A 20699-nucleotide genomic window follows, 5' to 3' on the forward strand; every position below is an offset into this window, starting at 1 on the left:
TTTTCTACAACTGGGTGACTCCTTTATTCATTAATCACTGAAAAATACAGTTGAAAATTTTAACAAAAATCATTGAGAACGAATTTATTAGAGATTGAAGTAAAAATTTCATTGTTTATAAGAAATGTTTTAAGGCTCTGGGTAAAGCAGATTTATAAAAAAATTAATGCTCTTTCGATTGGAATAAGCAGATTTGTGACAGGATAAAAGATAGAAAAGTTACGTTCGTTTTTATGGTGAAAAACGCGAATATCGACGGAAAAGTTAAAAATGCAAATTATCTAGGGCACTTTTGGGAATCAGGCCTTAGTGAATAGAATATCTTGCATTTGAGCTGCAGAATTACCTCCCGAAGTTTCGACCTCTCCTCTGAGTACACTTTGTATAAGTCTAACATGGTTAAAGGTTTTTTATTTTTGCGTTAGCGCTATAAGTAACAATGATAACAGAGTAACAAATGAAGCAAACGAGCGGAGAAGTTACCGAGTGGTAACACTTCAAATGGTTAAATGTGAATGTAGAAACTGCATTTGAGTTATCAGAAATTGCCACTAGAGTCAGGGCTGGATTTAGACGAAGAGAGGCCCTATACTATTCCACGTATGAGGCCCTTTCACCTCCCATTTTTAAGTTTGTAAATTACATGACAGATAATAAAATATATCACTACTGTGATATATATCAATATGTTAAATGTTAATGTATAATATGTTTTTAGAATAGTGTAATTTTAATTTTGCTAACAATTTGAATGTAGGCCCCTCATGATCTTGAGGCCTAGGCTGAAGCCTAGTTAGCCTATAGGAAAATCCGGCCCTGACTAGAGTTATCCACCAGATAGAGTATAAAGTAAGCTTACTTCCTACGTAATGGCGTCTTACAAGTCTACAATATGCCCATTCCTCTTTTATCTATTTCACGAATAAACAATTAAATTCTCAAGTTTTTTGTTTCTGTTAACGATAATTGTGTAAAACAATAAGTATTATTCAAAAAGAAATATTATGTACGGCTTTTTTAAAGGGAAATTTTTTTTCTTGCTTAATTCGCAAGTTTGTCAAATACCTATGAGAGGAATGTTAAAAAAAAAAAAAATTAATTACTTATTTCATTGGAATTATTAGGTTTAAAATATTGGCCAATCACAATGTAGTATGGTTGCAGACTGTGGGCGGGTCATGTCCACGTCTAGGGTAATCACGCCCCGTCCAATGAAAACGATTCATGGCTGGTCAAAGCGTATTAACAATAGTGCTTCAACACCTTTCACTTATTTTTCTCAATCATCTATTATTTTCTCATATTTTAATAATATTTGTTGTTATTTTTGAAATAATATTAATCTTAAGTAAATATTGAGAAAAAAAAAACTGAGAAAAAATGAGTCTCATATTTTACTTTAAAGGTGACTTCAAGTTCATTAGAATAAACGCGATGACTTATAAGGTCAAACTTTTGTTTAGTGAGCATTCAAAATAAGTGAATTACAAGTCAAATAATGTAAAGATTATTTCCAAAATGTAGGGATTAATGTTGACGTTGGAATTTACATCCAAGGCCAAAAAAATAATCATGTTTCTCAAGTGACTGAGATCATTTAAATATTGAAAATAAATAGGAAAAATTATTAAATTATAAATAACATTTATTAATGAAATGACATTACATCCAAAAAGAACGTATTCAACATAAATATTTTAAAACAAAAATAATTTTTATGTTCAATTTTTAACACTAGAAAAAAAAAATCTATTCTAAATTGGAACATTCTTTTTTTGGAGGAAGTGGTTGGTTGATTTTTGTAATCGGCATTTGATACCAGAGTCCAGGAAATCTCTCCCCATTTGATTTGTTGCACTGCATGTATATAGAAGACTGTTTATATAACTGATCAAGAACCATAACTCTCAACTTATTCCATTTTATTCTTTTGTAGGATGTAGAAATCGGCAAAGTGGCTCCAGTTTGTTGGTCCTCGAATCTAAAACACAAGTTATTAAACACTTCTAAATAAAATTCTGGAAAAAGAAAAATACAATTTCAAGGAAGAAACATTTGAACTGCTAGCGTACACAAATGGATGAATCAATCTAAACTTTGCCAATGAGGAATTTTGCCTCTTAAATAGAATATTTAAAATGTTTCATTTAATTTCTATCATTATGACTTATTTATTTTCATTTAAATATGAAAGGTAATTTGGGTTAAGAAATTTAAAAGACTTTTCTCAAATAAATAAGTTCCTCTCCAAATGGAGAGATATTTTCAAAATGATGATATCGCCTCAGATTTTTTTCAAGATTCAACATTTTTTTAGGCAAATGTTTTGTTTTTTTACTCTTAAAATGTGAAAGAATGTTTAATACAAAATATAGTAAATTATTCAGGTAGTTGAAGAGAGACATCACTGAAAAAGAGAAATTAAGCTTACTTAAATTCAAGTAACAAAATCACTAATACTTGAATTTACTAATGCAAATTACAATTATCATTAATGAAAAATTAATTATCTCATAGTAAATCATAGAAGATACAGAAAAATAAGTCACATTCACCTGAAGTAAAGTATAGTAATCTGTTCGGTAAACAATAAAGAATACCGATTACATATTTAGTCATAGCATACTTTAGTTATTTAAATTACATATATTTTATATCTTAAACTGAATATCCTTAACAAACATTCTGCATGAACATCTAATATTCTGCCGTTTCTCACAGCACAGTAAATACCAGGGATCCCTTTCTATCGACAATAATTCCGTATGGTCTAAACTTCTTAAATATAATACTCAGAATATAACATAATTTCTAAATTTTTTCAGAAAATCCTTAAATACCACATTATTCCTGAACCCATTCGTTTCGGAGGATGGTTCTTGGGTCAGATATAAGGAAAAATCTATCGACTTTGCCCGCCACTTGTAGAAAACCGTCATATCCAATTTTAACCAATTTGACACATGAATTAAGCCCTAGAAAACCAAGATATCCCGCATCCTTTAAAAATTCCTCCCACATTTTTTCACCCTTCCGAAATTCCTCTTTGACCGTTGTCCTATGAGAAAAAAAAAATCGTCAGGGATGCCCTTTACCTCTGAAATCATCCGCACCTTCAACGCAAGGCCACAGTTCCTATTAAATCACATATTATTATTATTATTATTATAGAATAAATAGGACCGCACCCTGTTTTTCATCTATTGGAAATTCTTCCATCACCCTTGTTCTTAAGCCTAATAAAAATCCTTGGAACATATCCTCCTACAGACCTACTAGTCTCCTCCCAGTTTTATCTAAGAACCTCTAAAACTACACCTTAAATACTGTATTCCCACCCTAAAAAATCAAAATATTATTCTGATTTGCTTACCTCCTCAGGTCTTATAGTTCATTTATTTAGTGACGACAATAAAGCATTGAAAACTTACTCATGAAGTGCATTAAAATACTCCTTGAGGGGATAATCTGAAATAGAACTCTTGCAGACTTCCAGTTCCACTCTAGGATAGTAATAAATGTAATTTACACACATTTCCTGTGAAATTGCAAAGCCGCCAAGAGTCATCTCTGTTCTAGACATTGTGTTGTAGGTGCATTTAGTGTATAATGCGTTCCCCTGTAACATGCAAACACTATTACTATAAGGGAAGAAGATTTTATCTATTGTATTACACCCTCTACAGTGCCTTGGTAGCTAATTGAAGAGTTTTTATCGCTCATTGAACTACGAGACCCAGTACCACAATATATACAACTTTGCAGGTCTCGCCTCTAACCACTCGGCGCCTATTACTAAAAGTTTGACTGATTCAAAATCTCTTTTATTTTCTTTTAGTCATTGCTTTAAAGTTGAGAGCTTTTGAGAATTTGAGTGTCTTTATTGAGCAACGTCTACAGATATAAGTTGCTATAGGTGCTTCCAAAAAATTTCTTAAGCTCAACATTATTCATTCGTTATAACTGAGCGGTCTCTAGATAACACATTAGTCTTTACACAAGAAATGAATGGATTTGTTGTGATCCTGCAAAATAGTTTTTGAAAAATAATTCCATAACCTTTCAGGGGATGGAGAACTTAAATGATCTTTCTTGGAATAATAACAAGAGGAAGGAAGGGATTAGCTGAGTGGTTAGAAAATACTGGATTCTAATGCGTAGATCGCAGGTTCGAATCCAGCTGCTGGTTCTTAAAGCTCACTGTCCCGTGGTGGACAGTATTGTCTGCAATGAGAGAACACTGTCTGGAGTCCGGCAGTTCCTTAAATAATGCTCCGGGCGCCAATTACCTCAGATGTTGAGGCGCCTTCAATACAAAAAAAAAAAGGCATAGGGTGGCCTAGAAGTTGTGGCGGTGGCCCCTTGAAATCATTGTTCTTGAAATATGATCTGCATGGTTGGGTAGCGGCAGCTAAACAACTGTGTGCGTGAAAAGGATGTGCAAGGTACAAATTACATTGGAGCCGAGAATTAAAGGGTAAAGAAAATGGATTAAAGATCAATTTAAGATTCAAAGATAACATTCATTTTTATTCAGTTATCAGTTAACAAATATTAGTAGATTATAAAATACACTTAAGAAAAACTTACGGGAAAGACATAAACTCTCTTTCTAAGTAGCCTAATTTCTTGATAATGTGGACTGAAATGATTGTCCGCATCAACTCGTGTAATTTCTACTCCATTTCTGACCAGTACTGTCTCTACTTTGACACCAGTAAGATGTGTATGCAGCTGAGATGCGAAAATCCAAATACCAGAAAATGGCAAAGCCTGAAAACGGTTAAAGAAATTTAAAACCACATACAATATTTATGTTATATACTTATTTCTAATGGTCCAGTTTGAAAGAATTACAATTTGAAAGAGTATACAAAGGCAATTTTAATTTGTTGAAGGTTTAGCTTCTTTGAATTACACAACTATCCGGCATTTAGAAAATATTGTTATAATTGATAACAAATAACAGTTAAATGAACCGTATATTTACTAAAGAAAAATTATAAACGAAAAATTGATTTGTCAAGGATAAAAGAGCGTCTTAAAAAAGAATGTAAGTGTGATAATAACTTTCATTATTTAAGTATTAGTAATGTATTCATCCCTAATATAAATAACCATACACGTATAAGTTTCACTTGACTGAAATCTTCTTTTGTAATTTTGAAGAAATTTCGATAGATCAATACTAATGCTATTTCTATTTGTTGCATTATCTTATTATACGTAAAGCCATGTTTGTTAGTTATTTTCGATACGCATTAATGGGTTGATTCGATCCATGGTCCGAATAAGTCTATGGAATAACTTTGATGGTCTATGTCTCATTGGAGACAAAACTATGAAACGCTTGGATTTAGTAGTATGACTTTCAAAACTTTTAAACACCTTCCGACTTTTAAATATCTTTTTGCCATTAGAGACCATATTTTGATAATCGATTAGTAGTGTTATACCCAAAAAGAATAGGTAATCATCTTCGCAGTGCCACTTCCAGAATTTGACCTCATTCCACCAGGATGCCCTATCTGCCGTGAAATCCGTTCATCCTCCATCCGATGGATTAATTCACACAAAACTGGCAGCTTTAAAGTGACTCTCTTTATAAATGTAACTTACTTCTTTTATTTCATATTCAGTCCATGCAGTTCTTCGCTCGATTCGGTCCGAAGGTAGCAAGCAGAATCTTTCTCATCCAGTAGTTCAATGGGACTCATCAATTGCCATTAGAGTTCAGGCACATTTAACGTTACTCTAATCTGAGTTCTATATCTTTGAACCAGGCTATTGCTCCTAACCCAAAATGCGGCATTCGTAGTGAGCCTATACTGGATATCCTTAAAAATCTCGAGATCTCTGGTATTAGAATTCGGGAACACCTTGAAAGAGTAGTTTTCCTCGATGGGATTTTGGAATTGGCCTCTGTTTTTGAAGTTAACATATTTCCAATTTCATCCTCATTAATTTTGTAGACGTAATTCTACCGCACATTGCTCTAACTCGTTCACAACTCCTTCATGGCTAAGTCTATATTCAAAAGCAAGACAGTGCACCATGAGGTGTAGATTACGCCCCTAGGATTAAGCGCATTAGTCGTACAATCCTTCCAAACTAGATTAAATAATACCGCAAATCCGGGTCTCCCATCCTTAGGCCAACACTTGAAGGGAAACATGATGAAACACAAAATATCGTCTCCGTCAGCTTCATTCCAATTGCACAACATATTTTGATTTTTTTTTTTTAATTGATTTAATCATACAAATTTATGGCTTTGTCATAGAACATGTTAAAATAAATCAAATATATAGTTGGTATTCCACGTTGTGTGAAACTTTATGAAATCTAATTAAAAATATCCTATTTGTTGTATGCATGGTTAGACATTAAATAAATTAATTGCATCATATTACATTATTTAAATTTGCTTAAAATAACATTAAAATTATAAGTTAAACATATATTTCTAAAATGATACTTACTGCCGACGTACATTCTGCAATACAATGTCCAGTAAGCGGAAACTCTTTCTGAAGAGGAGGGATAGCCATTTTATCAATGTATTCTAAACCAAGTTCAATGACGCCAGCATCATACTTGCGTAATGAAGGAGTCATAATTACTTTAAGGCCACTGGAGTCACTAACTCCTGTAAATCAAAACGAGCTAAATAGTTTACAATAAATCAAGAACTTAAGGAGTACTTTTTTGGTAAGTGAATGAGAGAGAAAGGAAAAAAAAAACTAAGTGTACTATGAGAGGAAACAGAATCAAATTCTCTATATCAAATTGATGAATCAATCATATTTATGTTTGTTAACCATAGCGAAGATAAATAAAATATTAGAACAGAAATTGTCAATCATTACTCTTCCATCTTGAAACTTTTCCTATAGCTGTTATAATCAATTCTCTTGAAGCTGCCGTAGTGGTGTGGAAAGAAAATCTAGTGATAGTTTGAATTCCGGAGGAACGTGTGCATTGGTTTCTTGCCAACTGCTGTACGAGCAGTTGTATGTACTAATTCCAAAATGTCATGTTTGAAGTGTATTGAACTTATTTTAAGAATAACAATGAAGTTGGAGCAAAATTTCATATAGACCTTGTGGGTTACATCCACCGTTAAACAGTATTGGCTTCGGTTTTAAACCTGTAGGTTAATCAAATATTTTGAATTTACCTCCTTTAAGGTTAGGATTATCATAATGGATCTCTAACATGACAAATGAAGAAGTTCCTTTCCCACCAACAGGCAATCCAGTAACCTGCAATTATTTTAAGAATAAATATCTATTTCAAACATTTAAATAAGAATAACAATACTGGTAATGGCAATAATTTATCAACGACAATTCTAAAGGAAGCATTACATTACTTTGTAACCAAAATATCCGCTAGATGGCAGAGGCTGTACTAGTTGGCTATATTTTATTATAACTTTAAACTGGAGGATTCTCTAATTGACATGAATTGCAATACTCCATCAAATGAAAACCATCAATAATAAAATATGATGGGTGTACGGTCTCTTTGCCTGGCCAGTACAGCTGCATACCATAAAATTTCTATCACTTACCGTTTTTGTGAGAAACGAAATTTATTTTGTGCACTTGATTAACAAATATTTCTTGTGTGGTTTAAGAATAATTTTGTATATAGTTTTTTCTTTTATTTTAATTTGTAATTATGTGTATTTTGGAGTAAGGTTTATTTGCGTTTTCTTTTTCAATTTGAGTGGAATTCATTTTTCTTTTCGTTAAATAAAATCGTTTGTTTTAGTTCATTTCAATCAAAGTAAAAGAATTTTATTAGAGTTTCCCTTTGTCAACGTTTTTCTATTAGAGGACTCCACTCTTCTCACCACAAAGTTATCCTACCCATTAAGAGGTATTTTTATTTGAAGGTGGATAGGACTATCATCCTCGGAGAGCTTTGGCTGTCTAGTACCCCGAACCAGGTTTCAGAAGAAACTTATTAGGTAGTTTACTACAAAACATTTATCGAAAAAATAAATAAAATTACTTAAAGAGTAGAAATTTCAATTAATTATTTCCTTAATTTATTAACTTTAGTAATCAGCACCAGTAAACTCATACAGTATAGACATTCATTTTCTAAAAACAACTTTTCTGATTCAGGAGACCTCAAAACGAATAAATACATCCAAGAAAAATTTAATAAATTTTTTCCCCTAATAATATAAATTAAAAAGCGTTAGAAATGATGGTAGCGTGATTTGGTTTCTCTAAATAATTTAAAGAATTTTATTGAACATGCTAATTGCAATCTTGATCTTCTTAAATCACTCAATTTTGAAGCAATAATTAATAAATTAGCAAATAAAAATCTAGAAAGAAGTTTATTTATACTTGTTCGCAACAGTTTATTTTAGTACAGAGTTTCACCATGCTTTGTATTAGTACAGCAAGGGTAAAATTTTTCAAGAAATTAGACAAAACATGAACAATTATGATTGTAAGTGCAATCATTTCATTAAGTTACACATTATTACAAATTAAATTACGTTTAAATGTTTAATTTTGTACTCAGAAGAACGCTGATTACTGGGTGACATCCAATAAAAAAGAAATTAATAAATAAAAAATTATTACTATTTCTAATTTAATTATTTACAATATTAAAAAGGTTTCTCGACAAACCTTCAAAACTGACCCTGACAAACAAACGAACACTATATACCGCTCTACGGAAGCGCCAAAAAAATCGAACATCAACCGACTTCAAACCTTACAGTCTAAAATTCTAAGAACAATAGTTAACGCACCCTTCTACGTCTCCAATCACACAATACACTCTGATCTAAATATTTCTCTCGTTTCTGAAATATCCAAATCTCAATACATAAAATTCCACTCAGATCTACACAGTCATTACAACCCTCTGATCCACAACATGTCTACACTTCATTCAAATCCACATCGCAGACTAAAGCGGCAGTGGCCACGCGACCATGTCAACACATAACGCCGATCTCCTAGGATGGTTGCTATGTAAGCTTACCAACATGGCGAACTAACGGCTTCCATCACTGGATGGTCGTCGTTCACTCCACTCATGTCTCTGGATACCATGCATATGAACGTGTGTGTTTTGTGTATCTACACATATGTACATGCATGATTTGCACCATTTCCTTATCTATCATCTCTTTTTCTTGTTGTACATTGATTACAGTTGCAAAATAAATAAACAAATAAAAACAAATATTATTCACAAAATTAATTAATTATTTACATTAAAACTGAAATAAAATTTAGATTCTAAAATTATATTTGAAGCAAAATATTAAAGAAGTGGAAATTATGCTTTCCTCAGAGGCAATTACGCAGGTCATATTAGAGTATAGGGGTTGGAAATTAAATACCAGAAAATTAAGTGACTTCTTAAGAGTAAACTAAGTTAGTACTTACATCTGGGTAATGAAAAGGTGAAGCGCCCATTGCCCAAGCTGCTAATACTTTCTTGCACACTTCCACACCTTTGGGTTTCTTTGTACATGGTCCAGAATAGGAAGTCCATTTTAAAAGACGTTCACAATGAAAGAGCTCCATGTGGTGAACCATTTTTTCGTTGCCATTTTGGATAATTGCTTCAAACTAACAAATTAAAAAAATTAATTAAAGAATTATTAAAATTTCTTTTAAAACACTTCTCATTTAAATTAAGACCCGCAGCATATTTATGAGTTTACACCCGTAGACAGCTTTATTACCCTATCATTGTATAAAATCAACTTATAAATCGATTGAAATCTCCGATATCACAAATCTCTAGACTTCTCTGAATGATTCAATGAAATCCTTTAAAATTATACTTCCCCATGTAGACTGCTCTAAAAAAAATTGCAGATATTTTAGTGCTTAGTTAGCAATAATTATAGCCAAGATAGCGCCTTGCTTCACATAGAATGAACTAAAGTAAGCTGATATAATGAACATGAATGTATTGTATTTCTTTTCTTCACACTATTAGTAAGAGAAATTTTCCACACTACTGCGATTAAGATTTTCAATTTTAATTTAAGAGTTCAATATAGCGATAAACTCTCCTGAGAATCTCTCCTTTAGTGGATGTGGTTCTTAATGCTGGCAATATAGGGGAGAGATCGGGCATTTCACCGTTCCATTCGATAGTCATATATTTAAACATTTTGTCTCGTTCTCCACGAAAAGCCATTCCATTTATTCTCTTCTCTCCTCAATTCAAGTCGTTGGTTCTTATGGCTCCTTAAGTATTCTTCGGCAAAAAAAAAAAAAAATTGTGGTAAATAGCAAAAATGTTAACGCAAATAATTGAACCATCGATACAAAATCTATAAAAACTTATATAAATTTATAAAATCTATTAAAAAAAAGTTCAGTTACGTGAAGTAGAACTATGTTGGCAACACGTTCTTCCTTAATAAAATATTGCAGAAGGTGAAATAATAATTATCATCACCAAAAAAGAATATATATATATATATATATTTAAGTAACTTTAAATCTGAAATCATTAGCACGAATTCTTTTCAGGACTAGGACGACGGTGTCCAGAAGCTGTAAGAGGTTTCTAGGAGGAAAAAATGAGGAGGCAGTAGTTGAGAGAGTTACATTTTATTATCTTGTGGCTTTTCAACGTTGACCTTAAAAATTTATATTTTTGTAAGCTTAAATTGGTGTTTTCTAAATATTTATAACTGGGCTTTTTAAATAAATAGTTTACTTTTCTTCAAAGTTTAAATGTTTAAAAAAAGGATAATAGTTAATAATCCTACACCTGTAAAACCTTATAACTCTAAATTTCTCTCTCTATATATATGTGTAATAACGAGAATATATATATATATATGAAATACTTTAAGATTATATGAAAAACGAGAGTATATAGAGACCAATTAAGGTAATGTATCTCTGCGTTTCGAATGCCTAGGTGTCAATAATCAGTAGAGCTTCTTAATGAATGTAGAGAAGTATAAGTTGCTTATTAATAGATGCTTAATACTCAGTATTATGTTTCACTTACACTTATTAAATGATGTTTTACATTTTGTATTACTTTAGGCAATTGAGTGACGAAGCACCAGTAAGTGGTGTCTGTGTCTGGTATTACAATATTTGGAGCTGTGACTTCAAACATCAAAGAGTCTCCTGGGAAGTTTGGTTCTATTGTCACTCTCAGAAGAGTTGTCCGGCTTGTGCGTCCATCGACAAGATCACAAAGCTTTGAGTCTTTAAGTAATAAATTTTTTGTACCGGTTGCCCAAACTAGATGTGTAGTTCCTTCCTGAGCAAAGAGTTTAATTAATAGATAAAAATAATAGTCGCTCACTCCTTAAATATTAATTAAAAACTTACTTCTATGACATAATCTTTTTTGTCACAAGTATCAAAATCCCTAGTAAAAACAAACGTTGCATTGTTTCCTCGCTCTTCATAAGAGAAATCACGGCAGTCTTGTTGAGAATCAATTTCTACATAACACTGTCCATTAACCCAAATATCCTGAAACAAAGAAAAAATTGTGACTGGTAATAAAAGCACGCAACTGCCTAATTTCTTCCAACTACCAATTAGGTGTTGTGGACGGAGGGCGGATGCACCTACTAATTATTTTTTCAATCAAACAAAAAGTGTCGATACGAGGAATCTCTTACTTACAAATCCACGCTTCGCAACCACTGTACCATCATCCACTCCTAAAAAAATTAAAACGCTTCATGATTTTGCATGTCATCCTAGCGCAGAAGCCTTGTTAATCTTCTATTCCAAGTTTAATATATGTATTATGCACCGCCAAAGCGAGTAACGGCTTCTTACTTCGAAAAATTGTTTAATTTCAACTTGTGCTTTTAGAGAAGGAATCTATTTGTTCACAAGGACGTCTTTTCAAAATGCACAGAAAAAATTACTATCCACCAAAACAGTAACAAAATAAAACGTTAATTCAACCATTTACATATAATCCATAGATATAAGTCGCAAACAAACATTCAAATTGGAAAATATAAACATATCAGCCATCACACAAAACAATAACACCCAATATGGGTTTGGCCAAACTGTACAAAAAATACTTCTATTATTTTTTGATGAGCAGATTTCATTTATTTCCAAAGTAACACTTCCACAAAAACCTGCAGTATCTTGAATAATCATTCACAATGGCTTAGGAGTTACTCCGTAGAAGAGTTACATACAAAATCCAAGAAGAAGAAGGAAACGTTCGGAATTTCCATATGCAGTACTAGAGAAGTACCTCTAGTTGGACACTCTTCCAAATAACTAAGCAGGTAGAAAATTTTGTGACCTACCCAAGTGCCGCTGATCTTCGAAATTTAACCAAATTTAGTTTCCATAAATTTATTATTCATCCTTTTTTTTTCTTCTCCTTTTTTGGCCTCTTGTACTTAGCAATTCAGCCGTTTTAATGTTGGGTGTTCGAACAAATACCTTTGAGTTTTAATAGATCCAAAATCTCAACAAAGTAAAAAATTAACGATTATATTCTTATAATGTTAACGTTGTTGTTTTCTTTACATTTATTGTTTAAATTATTTTGAGTTTTGGTTTGTGATTCCTTAATTGTCTATAAGCTTTATAAATGACGTGTGTATTTAGAATTTTGATTAATTACAGCGTTATCCTGTTGTTTGCTATAAATTCAAAGTGTTCTGTGTAAATGTTACCATTTTCAGATGAAAGTATAGTGTTTATATTGGCAGGTAAGGCACATCCAGTCTCTAGAACTGCCCTCCACAATCGTTCTCTTCCTTTAGTATTATTAGCACATTCCAGAATTAGATGGTTGGCGCCTGCTATTATTCCAGAAGTACAGGAACACTGGTGAGATGTTTCCACACCAATCCTGGCTAGATGGTGATAATTGTGATTAAATCGCATTCTAATGACTGTGCTAACAAACTTCGTATTGTTGTTCTTATACCTGAAAAACCTAGGTCTTTTGGGACCATGTAAACTGGGGACCCTAGTTTTGATGGATGTGTAAAATTGGCCTTTTCTCCGCTTTGACAAATTGTATAACCATTGCACTCTGCTTTTGCATAATTTTTAATATCAGAGACTAACATTGAGTATGGAGGTGTATGTTGTAGGGAGATCGCATCCTTGGCTTTACGATCCACAATTTCATTTCCTCTCAGACCTGTGTGGCCCTTAATCCAGATTAAATGTACCCGATTTGCCTTTTCTTAGAATACTATTTAATAATTGGGAAGTTTCTAAGATTAAAGCGGGTGCATTATTTCCGGAATTTTGTAGTTTTTGGAGAACACTTTTGCTGTCAGTGAGAATTAAAACAAGGGATTGGTTTATTGAATCTTCATGCTTTAAACATTGATATTCTGCAAATAATTCGGCTGTGAATATGGAAGCGAATTGATTTACTTTAAATTGTAAGGTGACGTCAGCGGAAAGATCAATCATTGCACATCCCACATCGTCTGTCTATTTGCTTTAGGTGAGTGGATGCAGCATCTCCAGAGAGGAAGTATCCATAATCCAAAATTGATAAAATTAGTTGATTGTATTCTTCATCTTAAATGTAACGCTCTTCATCATTCTTTATTTGTACTTTCAACTTAGACCTTTAAAAAAGGCATTAAACCTTCTTTGCCACACCTTTCGAACAAATTTATTTTGGTGCACCAGATATCGTAACAAGAAAAAAGATTGGTTCTTTGGTAAATAATGTCGAAGAACTTTTCTTTTAACTAAGCATAATTGATTTGAAGGCAGGTTTCTCGATATTAATGTTTAAAAAAAAAACGATTTTTTTCCCCCATTTATTATACATTGTGTTATCGAAAAAGATTGACTCATCACATATTAAGAGAAAATTATTATGGAGAAAAAAAATATAAAAACTTATGAGTTCGCAATTTCCCGGAAGTTGGAGAAACAATAGACGGTTTGATAAAAAGTGCATGTAAATGCTTTCTAATAAAAATTACAAATAAAGTTAACTGATTGAAAGAATACAGTTTTATGTTATGAATGGTATCACTGCCAATACTATCTAAGAAATTCAATTTAATTCATCGCCACTATATTCATATCTACATTTAAACAACTTCCTGGTTAAGTGACACTCTGGATTCCGCCGGCTTATGATTCCCACTTCTAAGATAGATTCAATTAGAAATAAGTGATTTATTGTTTCTAAATAACTTCAAAAAGCGCTAGTATCACTTCAGATATTGTTTAAAAGCTAAAAATAATGTCTCACGGGTGAGTTGGTACTAAGACTTATCTTTAAGAGCGGAAAACAAAACTCAAAACTTCCTAAACATATTTTGTTCTGGGCGAATGATTGCTGTTTATAGTATTATAAGTATCTATTGCCAAACTAATAAATTAATTTTTACAGAGATGTTATTTATAGTAGGCCTTTATAATTTCAGAGGTTTTTCTTGAAAAAATTATTATAATTGCCGTACAATACACCAAATTATATTTTAAAGACTTACCAACCTCATACAATATAATTCATATTTATACGTTTAAATTGCATGTGGATTATGTTCGGAAGATATTGAATTACGGTGACAATAGATATTATACCATTGTGGCAAAAGGGATTGTAAAGCACAACATTTCATGGTATAAATACTGGACAGAAACAGCAAACATGGTGGGGATGTCTATTGATTTAGAGGCGCCAAATTTAAAAGAGAATTAAGAAAAAAATGATTAATGGGTATATAAATAATAAATAATTATTAAGGTGTAAATCGATTGATCGAGTGGAAGCTGGGACGCATCATGGCTTTTATTATTTACTTAGAAGGGATTTGAATTGCTTTAAGGATGAATATACACTGCTCCACAAAAAAAGTAGCGCACTTTAAAAATGCGTTATTTTTTTTTCTCTGTAACTTTTTTGTTCTACATTTTATTTTAGTTAGCAAATATAAGAAGTATAAAGTTACGGGAGGGCTAAAATAAAATAGAAAATGATCTAAAAGAAATAAAAACCTTTAATTAAACAAAAAAGTACTTCTCGGCAAAAAATGAATTTGAAAAAAAAAGTATTTCTTCCGATTAAAAAAAGAGAAAAAGAATTTTAGTAACGTGTATTGCTCGCATTACTGCATCCAATCTCCTCGGCATACTCCTTATTAAATTTCCCACGAAATCTTGTGTTAATTCCTGCCATATCTCCACCAGAGCACCTCGCAACTCTTCTAAGCTCCTGGGAGGATTATTTCTCCATCTTAATCGCCTACCCAGCTCATCCCAAAGATGTTCAATTGGATTTAAATCCGGGCTGCGTGCTGGTCATCTCAAAACACGAATGCTAGTATCCTGTAGATATTGAACAACACAGGCGGCAGTGTGTGGTCGGGCATTATCTTGCATAAAAACAAAATTTTCCCCAATAAATGGTGCATAGGGTTTCACATATTGCTGCAAAATTTCCCTCACATACAAATCTGCATTCAAGATTGCCCTGTTGAACATGTGGAGCTCAGTTTAAGCCCCCATAGAAATCCCAGCCCACACCATCACAGAACCACCTCCGAATGGTAGTCTACCAGAAATATTGCACGGAGCGTAGCGCTCCCCAGGCCTTCGGTAAACTCGTCGCCTCCCATCAGGTGCGTAGAGAGCAAAACGGGACTCGTCTGAAAAGGGAACGTTTCTACAATCGTTCTCAGACAGTTGCGGTGTTCCCTAGCGAACTCTAGACGGGCTCTCCGATGGTCTACGGTGAGCAATGGTCCTGTGGCTTGCTTCCTAGGGCGTAAATTCATTTCAGCGAGCCTTCTTCGTACAGTTTCGGCACTGACTGAAGCTCCACGAACAGTAAGCAGTGTTTGAGCTGTTTCAGAAGGAGTTGATGTACGATTTCTCAGAGTGTGAATTCTAATAAATCGGTCATCAAGTGCTTCTGTGGCTCTTGGTCGACCCGAACCTTGTCTGCGAGTGCAGAGGCCTGTCTCCCGGTAACGATGGATGGCTCTACGGTCGGTAGTCTCAGGCAACCCTAACGTTCGAGCTGCGTACCGCTGACTCTGTCCATCCACAACTAATGCAATAATACGGGCCACTCGCTCTGCTGTAATTGAGAGTTTGCAATGCTTTCAGCTTGAAAAAAGTCGAAACGCAACTGTAGAGGTCAATAAATTTATTTACTGTTGAGGTAAAGTTCACGTTGTTGTTTACACAAAAAGTCCGAAGGGGATTAAACGAGGAATTGCTTCTCTATTTACAAGAAACTTTGGGCCTTGTTTCGATTAATTGTTCCCTGACAGTTTATGGAAACAAAACTAATCATCTTTCCCCAAAATGTGATAAAACAAAAAATAAACGCTTTTTTCAAAGTGCGCCACTTTTTTTGTGGAGCAGTTTAATTTAAGAAAAATCAGTACCTTAATAAAATGTAGAGGAGAACTTTTAAACTTTAATTCTAGAACATACAGTAAAGAGAGTTTCGATTTAAGTTCCTTGTGCAATCTGAATCAAAAAGAAGATGGTAAACATTTCATTGCAGTCTGTCCTGTTTTGAGGGAATTTAGAATCAGATATTTGGGGAAAAGAGAGCTCACACAGGCAGAACTGACAGATATGTTAAATGGTAAAGACTGGGATAGCCTATGTAAATAGGTAGCCAGTAGGTACAGAAATGTTTTAGCTTCTGAGTTTAATTATTAACAAGTCAATGTAATTTGGTTCAATTAGGGTTTTACAACGCCTAAATATTTAAATGTACGATGTATAGTATTTAGCATTAAATTTTATAGAGATGCTATTTATAGTTGTGCTTTACAATTCTAGTTTATTAGTTTCTGTTTCATTTTTATTACATTGCTTCATTGTTAGAAAAATTAATTATTATTATTTTAGGAATTAATTTATTAATCTTTGTTTTGGCTTCTTCTCTAATCATAAAATTGCTAATAAAAAACACTAACATTTTTCAATGTCGTTTTTTTTCAGGCGGACTTTACATCCAACTACTGATCATGTGTCGAAGATAGAAAGGGTCTGTTTTTCTATTTTCCAGATGTTTTTAATAACAATCAAAAGTAATTTGTTGAAGAGAAAAAGTGAATTCGATTTTGTAAATCTCTACATTCAAAATTAAATTAGACCACTGGATAGCTAAAGGATCAAAGAATTCATTACGATAAGCGAGGACTGTGACGCATCGCGCGCGGTGGAGGGGGAAGCGCCGCCATTTTGAGTTAATTTTGCTGCGTATCGAAATTTGCAATTAGTACAACTTTTGACTTGGAGAAGCAAAGATGTTCGTCTAAGTTTTAATCGTCAGCTGTCGTCACAATCTATCGATTGTATATAAAACATTAGTGTAAAGTAGTGACAGTGAATATAATAAGGTGTTAGAATAAAAAAATATCAAAAATATGTAATGTCGGCCTTTACGCGTCGAAAATCCAAAACCAAATATAGAGATCGTATACGGTTGGAAAGGGCTTCTCAAGAACAATCGAATGGTAAAAGTCGCAAAGCCGGTGGAGTCGCCATATATCGCAACATCAATAGCTTCACTGATTGTAATAGAGTTAACATTGACATTTCGGAAATTTATTTGGAAATGAAAGACGCAAAAGCTGGTGATGTCTGTCTAGTAAACGAAAAAGGCCAATGGCATCTTCAAATTCGTACTCGGGTGTGTGTATATCCATCGGGGCACAGCGTTAGCAGAAATTAAACTCTTTATGTTACGATCGTTGTTAAAATATTCCAAAAACATCCCTAAATTTATACCCGATTACGAGCCTGATCTTACTACACCAATTATGATAGTTGGAGACTTTAATGTTGATGTCTCACAAAACCGCTCATTGCCTGAATTCATGCTCAGCGAGTTCAATTTGTCTTATATTGAAACTTCTCCAACAACCTATATAGGTAATACCTATATTGATTTAACGTTTACCTGAAATCTCGATGTATCTTGTATGTCATTTGTGTCGTACTTTTCGTATCACAGACCTATAATTAATAAAGTTATATTGTAAAGTAATTATTTGTTTCCTTGATTTCATCCTAAATACATAAAGAAAAATATTTTATATAAAAAATATAACCCGTTACGTCCAAATCCAAAACCAAATACAGCGATCGTATACGGTTGGAAAGGGTTTCGACCGAGTCAAGCCGTGCCGGGAACGTAAAAGAATGAATGCGACCGAGCGGATCAACGACGGTGTCAATATATCTGCAGCTGGGGCGGTTGAAATTATGCAAGTGGATGATGAAATCGCTTTTACATCGACAACGGTTTATATAGGCATATTGATCGTCGATTATGAAGATACATTGGACAGCAGCTAGTGCACGTTTCACTACACGATGTTTGTCAACAATCCATTCGGACATAAATGTGATGTGTGTGATCGTCTGTGGTTTTTGCGCTCATTGAAGCTAACAAAAGAAAAACACTTACCGCTGCTTAATAATATATTATAATTATTATTATTATTATAAAACATATAACCCGTTACGTAAACGTATTCACGTACACACACGGCCGTGTCCATGACACAGTCACAGTTTTTTTAATAAAAGAAGGTGTTTTTTTTTATTCATTCCGTTCTCTCCTTAATTTGTACAGCAGTTTCCAAAATTTAATCATCATTTTCCAACCCTATAACGAAGTTATTATCACATCTGTGTTTACAGATGTAAAGTCCATTTGTCGATTAAGTTTTTGTGAAGTTTGACGAGATGATGGCATTTTCATTTTTTGTATTTTCTTTTTTAATCGAATGAACAGAATTTTGAAACATTTTAAATGTTTGATCTGATATTGAACCATTTTTTTTTTTAAGTCACGCTGAAGACTGAAAAGATTTTCTGACAGGAAGTAACTCTTTCGAATGGAGCTAAAGAATTAGTTAAAACCTCAGCAATTTTGAAATTATTATTAGTTATTTTGTACCATAAAGTAATAGGTAGAAAAGAAGATGCAACTGTACAAGTGATCCCCAGTGTTTCTTCATAAGGAACTTTGAAACGTATCAAAATATACGGATAAAGGTGGAAGCTTGAAGTGCACATTTACATGACAGCTTCTTAGCAAAAAAGAAAAATTATTATTATAATTATTAATTGGCAAATATTCTACCAGCACTTAATTTTACTGGGCGTACTTAGTTGTGTTTAATGAAGCAACTTAATTATTACTTGCCAAACAAACACTTCGAGTAATTAAATGGTGTTTACTATGAAGCGTCTTCTGTCAAATTCGGAAGTGTGTTCGCACACTCTGTCGCCCCTTTATACCCTTAAAATTTTTCTCCCGAATACTGGGAATTAGATCTCTTGCAGCTTCAGTTTCTACTTGTTACTTGTGATAATTTCTATTTACTATTTTCAATGGAATTTGAGTAATTATCAACACAATAGAGAGGCTAATATATTAGAAAAATGAGTGAGCCATGGCAGCTGGTTTATAGATTGAATAAGACCGTTCACAGCGACGGCAACCAATTGATTTGCGAATTTCTATTAAGGACTGCAAGAAGGGTGAGCGCTGCCGATAAGTGAGTCGAAGTGTTATGCGAAAAAGTAATCAGCACCTACTGAGCAAGAAAGATCGGAGGTCATAAAGTATAACACTTGTGCCACTGTACTCACAATGGCACTCTTGGTCTTGTAGCTCTTCTCCTCGTTCGGCTAATGGGCTGGAACCTGGACTTCCGCTGCTATATTCTGTACACTATCACCTACTCGTAACCTAGCTAAAATAATAAATGTTTCAAAACATGTAATGAATATATTCGATGTTTGGCCGCTGATACAATACGCGCTGTTCCTTTGGCACTAACTGGAAAATGGGGTGTTGTGGCACAACGGAAGACAGAAGGCTTTCTTAAAGACAATTTGAGCTTCTTGGTTCCTACCAACCATTAAACGTACATATTTTAAAGTTTCTTTTGAATACAATTTGATTGCTCACAGCTGTTGTTATTAAAATAATTGTGTTTGTGTTAAAATATGTTTGAAAACAGGAGTTGGAACTGTTTCGTTTACCTTAATTCTATTAAACTGTCGACCAATTTTTTTCAAAACCAAAACATCATAATTTAAGGAAAGAATTAATAGCTCAGGGACTAAATGTGCAGGATTGACACACAGAAATCTAGGGTTTGCGACCACAGTTGCTTGGGCCCTTTAGAGTACTTGGATGATCGTTCAACTCAATGTTCTGGTGGTGAACAGTGTCTGTAGCGAAAGTGCTCTACCCGGGGAAAAAACAAAAAAGGTACCCAAGAGCAAAGATTTTTTCCTTAATTACAAAAAAAAAAAAAGTATTTAAACGATGAACTGCGTATACAAAATATATTCAACTACTAAACTAATCTTAATTTAAAAATTACATACTTTAAGAGATCTCCCTCCATTTGAGTTTGGGTGAAACAAGCAGTAATCAGCGCTGACGAACGTGCCTCGATCCGAAAACCCAAAGGCAAACCATTCGAGTGGCTCCAGTTCTGTATTTATTTCAAATTTTATCCATTTATTTTTCCAGTCGTAACTCCAGCGAACCGAGCATTTATCACCCAACTGTAGACTGTATACATTGGATGGAAAATCAGCCGATACCCAAGCTTGTAACGTAGCGTACAGAAAACTTATCAGTAAAGTGGTTTGTCTTACCGGTTTCCGGTCCATTGTTGTACGTAAGACTGAAAGATGCACGTTTTC

At 33.4% G+C, this 20699-nt stretch overlaps 1 protein-coding gene and 1 pseudogene across 1 annotated transcript; both read right to left on the reverse strand.

The window, feature by feature from the left end:
• Window positions 1-1624: 1624 nt before the first annotated feature.
• Window positions 1625-20690, reverse strand: Tbh (Tyramine beta hydroxylase). Its single transcript, XM_074137796.1, has 9 exons — window positions 20376-20690; window positions 11358-11504; window positions 11026-11286; window positions 9432-9617; window positions 7181-7265; window positions 6483-6649; window positions 4591-4773; window positions 3432-3619; window positions 1625-1981 (listed from the first exon to the last, which is right to left on the reverse strand). Exons 1-9 carry the CDS (start codon window positions 20664-20666, stop codon window positions 1750-1752), a joined length of 1740 nt encoding a protein of 579 aa, XP_073993897.1. The 5' UTR covers window positions 20667-20690; the 3' UTR covers window positions 1625-1749.
• LOC141446366 (U6 spliceosomal RNA) lies at window positions 11702-11802 on the reverse strand (annotated as a pseudogene).
• Window positions 20691-20699: the final 9 nt, after the last annotated feature.

This window comes from Rhodnius prolixus, unplaced genomic scaffold (assembly GCF_049639745.1).
Source record: "Rhodnius prolixus isolate KJV_2025 unplaced genomic scaffold, Rpr scaffold_1, whole genome shotgun sequence".
Taxonomy (NCBI): Eukaryota; Metazoa; Arthropoda; class Insecta; order Hemiptera; family Reduviidae; genus Rhodnius; species Rhodnius prolixus.